Source organism: Girardinichthys multiradiatus, chromosome 9 (genome assembly GCF_021462225.1).
Source record: "Girardinichthys multiradiatus isolate DD_20200921_A chromosome 9, DD_fGirMul_XY1, whole genome shotgun sequence".
Taxonomy (NCBI): Eukaryota; Metazoa; Chordata; class Actinopteri; order Cyprinodontiformes; family Goodeidae; genus Girardinichthys; species Girardinichthys multiradiatus.
Genome location: NC_061802.1, coordinates 29,243,295 through 29,253,752, shown reverse-complemented (window position 1 = coordinate 29,253,752; position 10,458 = coordinate 29,243,295). Strand labels below are relative to the sequence as shown.

At 39.0% G+C, this 10,458-nt stretch overlaps 2 protein-coding genes across 2 annotated transcripts; one reads left to right on the top strand and one right to left on the bottom strand.

The window, feature by feature from the left end:
- The first annotated feature begins 837 nt into the window (after nt 1-837).
- On the top strand, nt 838-3,583 carry LOC124873452 (tubulin alpha-1C chain-like). The gene is made up of 4 exons (XM_047374110.1): nt 838-918; nt 1,583-1,805; nt 1,880-2,028; nt 2,110-3,583. The coding sequence occupies exons 1-4, from the start codon at nt 916-918 to the stop codon at nt 3,082-3,084; spliced, it is 1,350 nt and encodes a 449-aa protein (XP_047230066.1). The 5' UTR covers nt 838-915; the 3' UTR covers nt 3,085-3,583.
- A 4,986-nt stretch (nt 3,584-8,569) lies between these two features.
- LOC124874438 (P-selectin-like) lies at nt 8,570-10,158 on the bottom strand. The gene is made up of 6 exons (XM_047375791.1): nt 10,143-10,158; nt 9,693-9,872; nt 9,320-9,499; nt 9,120-9,209; nt 8,995-9,028; nt 8,570-8,891 (listed from the first exon to the last, which is right to left on the bottom strand). The coding sequence occupies exons 1-6, from the start codon at nt 10,156-10,158 to the stop codon at nt 8,816-8,818; spliced, it is 576 nt and encodes a 191-aa protein (XP_047231747.1). The 3' UTR covers nt 8,570-8,815.
- Between the last annotated feature and the right edge of the window lie 300 nt (nt 10,159-10,458).

The window sequence follows — 10,458 nt, the reverse complement described above, 5'->3', positions numbered from 1 at the left end:
AACTGTTTTCAATAACATTTCTGAATGTTGGCCTTCCTGATAATATTGTGTACAAGCCCTGTTTGTCAAAAGAAAAGCCCCTTGTGCAGATATAAACCATTTGTTTTGGTCAAAATGTTACAAAACTGTAATGATTAGGCTGGAACAAATGCAGCAGATGAGGAACCGTAGAACAATAAAGTTAGCGGGTCTTCAATAAAATGAAGATAATAAAAATCTCTTGTGCTCTGCAATGTCCGAGGAGAGGTTCTGCAACTTGGCATTGATCTTCAAAGACGGTAAACTTGCCAAAAAGCTAGACTTTGAAGAGAGTAAAAGAGACTTATTTTGGCAATATATAAAAAGGTGTGATGCAGCATACAAATATGGAGCACAGTGTGCTGCTGTGCAGATTAACCAATCAAACATTAGGGTCCATTTAGCCAGGCACAGTGACGGTTAATATTAATAAATGATCTACTGTAGTACAGGAAATATAAAACAATAAAAAAAAAAACTGAAATTACTATAAACTATGAATTACATAATTGTGTAACAAATTACTGTGACATCTAAAAGGATATTGACATATTTATTTATTTATTACGTATATTTATTCCCAGTTTTATTTAGAATATCAATATATCTAAGTTAATTGAAAGGAAACTTTCCTATGTCAATTTTTATTACTTTCACCAGAACCTCGGGGAGTTTTGATAAAGTAAACAGTTGTTTCATTTTTAACCAATAAGAAAGTTTGTAACTTTACACCTAACCTATCAGATTAAAGTGTGCAGTTTTAGGAGCAAATAAATATAAATAGTGCCGCCTACCTGCCCTCATCACTTTCCTCTTTCACAAGACTCTTAACTGTCAGTAGGAGAAAACTTTGCAACTCTTTTTTCTTCCAACACCTCAAACTCAACTTCAGGAAACATGGTGAGTATGAATAATGAAACATTGCCATTCAGGAGATTTCGTAATAAACTGTTAAAAGACCAAAGTTTTGTTAGATTCAAGCTTAATCCAGCAAAACGATCAGATGAAGAGGTCACTGAATGTGTTTGTGCAGTTTCAAGTGCAGAATTCCTTTCTTTTTAGCACAAAATGTAAGGAGCCTTATGAAAAGTGAAACTGCTTTTGTGTTCATTTTGTTTGGTTTTTTCTTTAACTGAATCTGCTTATCAAGCTTAATGGGCCTTCTCATGTTTTTAGAGAAACTGTTTTCATGCTTGTCTTTTATCAGACACACTTGTGTCCTGTTCAGTCACTGATCGTTATTTAAATGGAATTCAGTTCAAACAAGGGCCTTTCTGACTTTTTAACAAGAAATCTATTTATATTTTCATTTCCAAGGTTCTAGTTTGACTAGTCAAATGACTGGAGTCACCAGATGCTGGTATCTGTTAACAAAAGAGCCCTTATCTTGTTGCTCTAGTAGGTAAAGACCAACCTAAAGCATGTGATTTATGGCCTTGAGATGTAATTTGTGAGAAATGGGACAGACAAGGGTTTTTCATTGCTGGCTTTGTGTATTTTGAAATTTCTTGATTATAAGAAGAGTGCACTGAGATGATTATGTTTGTCTCCCCTTGCACCACAGCGTGAGTGCATCTCTGTTCATATAGGGCAAGCAGGTGCCCAGATTGGTAATGCCTGCTGGGAGCTCTACTGCCTGGAACATGGGATACAGCCGGATGGACAGATGCCCAGTGACAAGACCATCGGAGGAGGAGACGACTCTTTCAATACGTTCTTCAGTGAAACAGGAGCTGGGAAGCATGTCCCCAGAGCTATTTTTGTAGACCTTGAGCCTACTGTCATTGGTAAGAAAGACCCCTAAACACGTTAAGGAATAAAAGGGAAAAATGTCATCAACCTAACTGTGCCTTATCTTTAGATGAAGTGCGCACTGGAACCTACCGCCAGCTGTTTCACCCTGAGCAGCTGATCACTGGTAAGGAAGATGCTGCCAACAACTACGCCCGTGGACACTACACCATCGGAAAAGAGATCATCGACCTGGTTATGGAGAGGATACGCAGACTGGTGACAATTTCTGCAGTCAAATTTATTGTGCATGTAAATTAAGATGTAACTATATTTCATGTGTTTTTCTTTGTTCTGCAGTCTGACAAGTGCACAGGCCTTCAGGGCTTCCTGGTTTTCCATAGCTTTGGTGGAGGAACTGGCTCTGGTTTTACCTCCCTGCTTATGGAGCGTCTTTCTGTGGAATATGGCAAGAAGTCCAAACTGGAGTTTTCAATCTACCCAGCTCCTCAGGTGTCCACTGCTGTGGTGGAGCCTTACAACTCCATATTGACCACCCACACCACCCTGGAGCACTCTGACTGTGCTTTCATGGTGGACAACGAGGCAATCTACGATATCTGTTGCCGAAACCTTGACATCGAGCGTCCCACCTACACCAATCTGAACAGGCTCATAAGCCAGATCGTGTCCTCCATTACCGCTTCTCTTCGCTTTGATGGTGCCCTAAATGTGGATTTGACAGAATTCCAGACCAACTTGGTGCCGTATCCTCGCATCCACTTCCCTCTGGCCACATATGCCCCAGTGATCTCCACCGAGAAGGCCTACCATGAGCAGCTCACTGTGGCTGAGATCACAAACTCCTGCTTTGAGCCTGCCAATCAGATGGTAAAATGCGACCCCCGCATTGGCAAGTACATGGCTTGCTGCCTTCTCTACAGGGGCGACGTGGTGCCCAAAGACGTCAATGTTGCCATCGCTGCAATCAAAACAAAGCGATCTATCCAGTTTGTGGACTGGTGTCCAACTGGTTTCAAGGTGGGCATCAACTACCAGCCACCCACCGTGGTTCCTGGGGGAGACCTGGCCAAGGTCCAGAGGGCTGTGTGCATGCTGAGTAACACCACAGCTATTGCAGAGGCCTGGGCTCGACTTAACCACAAGTTTGACCTGATGTACACCAAGCGGGCTTTTGTTCACTGGTATGTGGGTGAAGGGATGGAAGAGGGTGAATTCTCTGAAGCCAGGGAGGATTTGGCAGCTCTGGAGAAGGATTATGAGGAGGTTGGAGCTGAGAGCTTGGCTGAGGAAGATGAAGGAGAAGAATATTAAACATCAATCCTTGTCTAAATTTATTTGGCTTTTGAAGCATTACTCAATTTTACTTGACTTAGAAACTAGTTCAGTGAAGCCCATAATTATTCATACTCCTGGCATAAGAGGATATTAGGATGTAATACAATCTTCATTCAACCAAGACATTTGTTTCTGATTGGAAATGACACAGGCAATTCCCAAAAGATAACCCAGATTTCTTAAGTTTTTGTTTTAGTTCTTTTACTGTTTTGCAAAAAGAAAACTAAATATTGATTTGAAACTGTAAAAATGGCAAAAAAGTTGTTTGACTTATGCAATGCTATAGGGAAATAATATATAGGATAATACTTCACCCTTTTTATTTTTATACATTTTGAAAAAAATTTAATGTGTGAAAAATGTGAAACATCCTTTTGAATGTTTGAAATGAAAAATGTACAAGAGATCCTTATTAAAAAATATGTATTCTACTTCTATGTACTTCTTAACAAAAATATCATGTTTAATTATTCATATCCTTATAAATAATAAATGGAAAATGCCTTATTGGCATTACAGCAATCATAAGCAGACAAGCTTTTGTATGTCTCCACTGTTTTTTTTTATTTTTTAATTTTTTGATGATTTATCTTTTACGATAAGTATTTGAGGTTGGAAGTCCTCCACACCATCACCCTAATCTTTAGCTCCCTCTATTGATTGTACATCAGCTTCAACTTGGGACACTGGCTGAGCCCCCCCAATGTGTTAATATCACTTCACGTCAGAAGAAACATTTTGATAACAGTAAAATATGTTCCTGGATCTAATAATTCTTTTAAAATACATGTCCATTAAAATCATGCTTAGTATACTATATTAACCTTGCACTGCAAGGAAATGTTGTAATGATGTAATAAAAATCTAACAGCACGAAGACACTTAGAAGTATTTTGGTCAATCAGGGCCTTCAGATCTGCACTCCACAAATCTGGCATTAATAGAGGTTTAGGGAGTGGCCATGAGAAATGCCATTTTCAGTTTGCCACAAGTATGAAGAGGGGCACAGAAAAACTGTAAAAGATGCTCTGGTTGAAGGATACCAATATTGAGCTTTTAGGCCTACCTTTAAAATGTTATAGAAAAATACCACTTAACATCCCTGTGAAAAAAAACATCCCTGTGGTGATCATAGTGGAAATATGAAGCTGTGGGAATGCTTTTTGCAGTAAGGTCAGGAAAACTGGTCAAAAATGGTTTAAATTAGATAAAGTCTAATCTCAGAAGAAAACCAGTTAGAGACTGCAATAGATTTGAGACTGGGTTGGAAATGTACCTTCCAGCAGGACAACGAAACTAAACATACTTCCAAAGCTAGCAAAGAATAGTTAAGACCAAAATGTATCCCTGTGCTGAAATGGTTTCAGTCTTAAAAATCAGCGTTGGCAAACATCCGTACTGGCCGATGCTCAAACCAAAATCCTACTTAGAATCTGTGGCAAGTCTTGATAATCTGGGTCTTCCCTCAAAGTCTTGTCCCTACTTTACATGCTGAGAAAAGCTTCAAAGTGCTCTACTCCAATGTCCACCTGATTGACAGAGCTTTTCAACCTATCTCTAAGCTTGATGGCAACCACCCTTGCAATAGCTACTCATTTCAACCGCTTTTATCCGGTTTCTTGTTCCTTTGCTTGTAATCTATAGTTTAGAACCATATGTGACGGTTGGAACACAGTGGACCAGTAAGTCAGCTTAGCTGTTTGGATAAACTCTTTCTTCACCACAACAGTCCGGCCCAATCCTTCAATCCATTTCTTGCTCCATTCGCTCATTTAAAAGACACATTTAAACTCATTTAAACTCCTCCACTTGAGGCAGAAACTCCAGCCCAACTAATTGCAACACCAATGGGCAAAAGATTGCTCTCTAGATCTTCAAAGCTGATAGAGACATACACCTCAAAAGACTCTTTCTGTAAAATGCAGCAGAAGTTGGTCCCATAAAGTAATGACCCAGGGGGTTAAATACAAAGGCACGCCACCCTATTCAGATTCAATTGTTTTTTGTTAAATGAAAAAGAAAAACATTGTCATTCGTCATCTCAGTTATCCACTTCTTGAAGTTGGTGTACACTAAAGTTTGAGGTTTCAACCATCAAGAGGGATGGATACTTTTGCAGTGCATGGCAATTGTATGTAGTGGAGTGAGAATTGTGAGGGCTGCACGGTGGCACAGTTGGTAGCACGTTTGCCTTGCAGCAAGAAGGTCCTGGGTTTGATTCCTGGCTGGGGGTCTTTCTGCATGGAGTTTGCATGTTCTCCCCGTGCATGCGTGGGTTCTCACCGGGTACTCCGGCTTCCTCCCACAGTCCAAAGACCTGCCTGTTAGGTTAATTGGTCACTCTAAATTGCCCTTAGGTGTATGAGTGTGTGCATGGTTGTTTGTGTGTTGCCCTGCGATGGACTGGCGACCTGTCTAGGGTGTACCCTGCCTCTCGCCCATAGACTGCTGGAGATGGGCACCAGCTTCCCCATGACCCACTATGGAATAAGTGGTAGAAAATAACTGATGGAGTGAGAATTGTTAAGAACACCAGGTATTTGATATAACCTTTTTCTATACTCAACAAGTAATTGTTGCTTTAAAAATACCAACCCCTAGAAAAAGGGAACCACTGACCCACCTGTTCCTGCAGGTGTAGCTACACTGTGAGTGAAGGGAGAAACATACCACAGCATCCTAATGTTTCCTGCTAGAGGAAAAGTCACGGACACCTTAGTTTTAAGTCCCCCTACAACGAGCTGTGTTGTATGGGTATTAATAATCCTGATTACATGATTTAAAGTAAAAAAAGGATCTACCAACAAGTGTTAAAGTACAGAGTTGTTTATCCAGTGCAGCCCTAAATGAGTGTGAAGTAGGCTGATGACAGGTGTGACCTGAATCTGACCTGTTGTACAATCTAGACAGGAAGGGACTTTAGCCTGAGTGCAAGCATATTTAAGTATAAGGCGACACTCAGGTATTACGAGAGCAAAAACAAAGCAGAAAAAAGTCCCTTGGGCTGGACAAAAAAGAAAAACATTGAAGTTCAAAGCATTTTATGAGTCAAAGACAGTTTGTTTACTTGTTCATGTAGGGACACCAGCTGCTCTAAAACCATTGTGGTTGGACCGTACGTGGTTCTATCCAATTGGCTCGCAATCTTAAAAATACCAAAACTCTGCAGTGGAGTAGTAGCTCTGGCACTCAGACGTGCAGCCAGCATTTTATGCTAGTTAGAGGGAGTAAAAAAAAAAAAAATATTTCTTTTATATCTGAAATATGAACTTTGTTGGTATTCCCCTCCCATGTATCTAAGCACAGAGGAACAGGGTAGTTCAAATGACCGCAGCTTGGCCCAGCGGTTGTGCTTCGTCTACTAATTCAAAGCCATGTTCAAATTGGCCATGGCAGGAACAGTTAAAATGATTGGACCCAAAGGGATGGAAACAACACTGGGAACCTTACTCAAGATCTGGCAAGAGCTTGAGTAAGGTGAAAGAGACAACACAAATATGATTTTATTTTCAGAGGGAGAGACTGTGATATTAAAACAGGCTCCATATGTGGCACAGGCCACAACAGTAACACAGCCGTGTTTACATACTGAGTTTAAGTACATGTACAGTGCCCATGTCTAAACGTCTTCTTCCAGCTGTTTTTCAGCAGAAAACAAATATGCATGAATATTTAGGGTTACGGTAATTAGCTTCAACCATCTTTCTATCAACTCTTTCTAGTTTCCCTGTAAGTGCTGAAGAAAAGCATTCCCCAGCTCAGTGCTGTCAGCATTATGTTTCACTGTAGTGAAAAATCATATTGGCAAACTGTGGTTTGTTCAGAATGTTGTAAAGTGATGGGTTTTTTTGCCAAACAGCATGTTCCATGCAGGGCAGAAAGTTTCATTTTGGGCTCATCCAACCATAGCATTCTTTGCTTTCATAAATGGCTTGTGGCAAAACTAAAAAGAGGATTCTTATGACTTCCCATCACCAATTGCTTTCTTCATTGCCAGTCTTCCATAACGGCCAGATTGGTAGACTGCAAGATTGATAGTTATCCTATCAACAGATTCTCCACCAGTGCTGTGGATCTCTGCAGCTATTTCACAGTTACGAAAGGCCTCTTGGCTTCTTCTCTGATTCATACTCTACTTGCCTGGCCTTTCAGTTTATAATAGTTGGACAATATTATCACCATTATGGTTATCATTGTGCCATTGACTCAGTTTTATTAATTTTCTCAGTAATGTTCTAGAAAACCTTTGTTTGATCTTTGACAGTGGCTTTAAATTTGACAGATCAGCTCAATGGTAAGGAAAACATTTTATAGGTAAGCCAACTTACCAAAGTGAAGTCCTACATTTGGCCAAATTCCTTTAAGAAAGCAGTTCATGCTTTTATTAAATTCCTCTTGGATTATTGGTCCAGATAAATCATCTTTTCAATGGCTAAAAGCTGTCCAAAATGCCGCTGCTGCTCTACACTGGCTTTCTGTTCATTTCAGGATCCAGTTCAAAGTTTTATTTACTTTTTTCCAAGTCTCTTAATGCTATGGCAACACCATATTTATCTGAACTTCTTCAACCTTATACTCCACTCAGAGCAGTGAGATCCACACATCAACTATAGTTTGAAATGTTTAGAACTGGGAGCAAAAGCACTTATGTGAGAGTATTTTCTGTGGTAGAGCATACACTGTGGACCCACCCTTTGCAGTTTAGAGCTGCACACACTGCAAATCATGTTAAGTCTCTTTCAAATAAAACATTTTGATCCCTTGGCATTTGGTTCTAGTCGAGCAGAATATTTTATATTGTATTGAGTAACTTGTCATGTTTATTTTATAAATTGTTTGTAGTATATTTGTTGTTTCATGGTAACTTATATTTTAATGATTGTGTTAATAGCTATTTCAGAGTTTTTGTAGCACTTTGGTTGTTTTAAATGTGTTATTGAAAGAAATTGTAACTGGGCTAATGTTTGTGATGCTATGCCAATGCCTGTTTGGATCACTTCTGTAGGTTTACATGCCACTGCTCTGCCTCCACATTGCATGTTTAAGAATTGATGTGATAACAATAGATTGAAAATTAAGTAAAAAAAACAAACTTGTTAATGCTGAATTATGCATAACTTAAACTTGGCAAAAAATATTTGAGATACTATTAGACAATAAATGTCTTTTTTCCCATAGTATTTATCAAATAAAAACAACAAAATAATGACAGAAATGTGTTCACATATACTTTACAGTAAATGAGCAGAAAAAAATAGTGTCTACTTTTGTGTACTTCTCCCTTTATGTCACAAATGTCTGTTAGGAAGGGTATCCATTAATATAAACCTTAGGAGTTTATAAAAAAGATTTACATCTTTTTTACACAAAATGTGAATCCATAAGGCGCAAGAAATTCAATTTCAATTCAATTCAATTCAGTTTATTTATATATTGCCAATTCACAACACATGTTGTCTCAAGGCACTTCACAACAGTTACGTACATACATTCCAATTAATACTAACAGCTGAACAGTGCAGTCGGAGTTAGCTTTTTATTCAAATTGGATAAAAAGCTTTTCTATCTAAATGAAATGAAGCCTTTATTAATACAGGGTACTTGACAATAGACAAATAATGAATACATTGCTCAGGTAGTGTTTAAATAGAACAGATATTCAAGATAAATAAAATCTGTGAACTGTATTATTGGTCTGCATATTTTGTTAGGGTGTCAGTGAGTTTCCATTTGTTGACCCTCCATCTACATCACTGGATGGACTTGTTGCATCTTCAGGCTGCCTATGAAGGACAAACAGACTGACATTAAAGAGAGACACAATTTGTGTTGCGTTGTTTAAACAAAAAATGAAAACGGTGGACATGGTTTGAACAGCTTCCTTACATTAACACTGACCTTTCCTGAGCAAGTTTCTTCCCTGTAAGTAATAAACAGGCACACACATCAGTTGTGCTGCGAGGGTTCAGAGCATTACATATTTCTTTAAAGCCCAATGGAGAAACACTGACTTTTTTGGTGCTTCATGCAGCAAAAACAAATGCAAAAGATCGAAGACAAGGCTCCACACCCAGCTACAGCCAGCAGAGCCTGTTTATAGCCTGGGGAAAAGTATTGCAGACTTTCTTTTCTTCCACCAGAAAGCCAATATTTCAAATAGAATCCTAGCATATTTTAAATGATATTAAAGTTTGAACCTGCTTGTAATTACTTGTGCAAACAGGTCTCGGTCCGGTCCAGTCTCCATTTGCCGCACAGGTTACAGTCGATGAGCCAATCATGAAGAAACCCAGATGGCATTTGAAGTGGCAGGTTGAGTTAAATATCTGGCTTTCTTCGGAGCAGCTGTGGCTGCCATTAACAAGTTGAGAGAGAAGAGGGCATTTCACAGCTGGGGTGCAAACGGATTGAATACAAATGCAGTTAAGTTATATCTTACAGTGATGTTCAGTGTAAAACATCCATATAGAACTAAGAAAAACTTACTCCTTCATGCATAGAGAGTCATTGTAGACAGAATCATTGTAGCAACAGTATGGTACATGGATAATAATGCTGTATTTAAGTTAAAACTACACATTTACCAGAACAAACAGGTTGTGGATCAGTCCAGGTCCTGTTGGCTTCACAGGTCACATCAGATGAGCCGTTTAGGACGAATCCTGGATGGCATTTAAAGCGACAGATCGTGCTGAATTTCCATCCACCTCGTGAGCAGTTAAGGTCTCCATTTTCAGGCAGAGACAGAGGGGGGCATTCTACAGCTGGGAGCAAGGGGGGTCATACACAATACCATTATGTAATACTGCAAAAAAAAAAAAAAAAAACTTTAGAATTATATGTGTTTTAAAAAAGTTATAGATGCTGATGTGTGTAATTAAGTAGGCCTCAGGAAATAAAGGAAACAGATGGTGGGCTTAATCCTCTGAAGAAGAACAGGATGAACTTAAGAACAAGGTTGACAACAGTGTGAGGAAAGAGACAACAAACAGGTCAAATTCTGAACAATGATTTTTAAAGTGATCTGCTTCTGCCTGTCTCTTTGGACATCCTGAGCACTGATAAACTGAACCTGACCTTTTATATATATATATATATATTTAGCACTTTTGCTGTTTCAACACAAGTTATACTGAATTTAGATGGTTCTGTCCTGGTTCTGTACTGTGAATCTCAAGTATTTCATTCTTTTAGATCACCTGTTTGGCACTTGTCTCCCTCATAGCCAGGATCACACAGGCAGGTTGTGTTGTTTATGGTCTCCCAGCACCTTCCTCTTACACATGATGCTCCATTACACTGAGCTGTTAAGAAGAAAACTATTATTTCTGCCTGTTTATTTTACTTTTA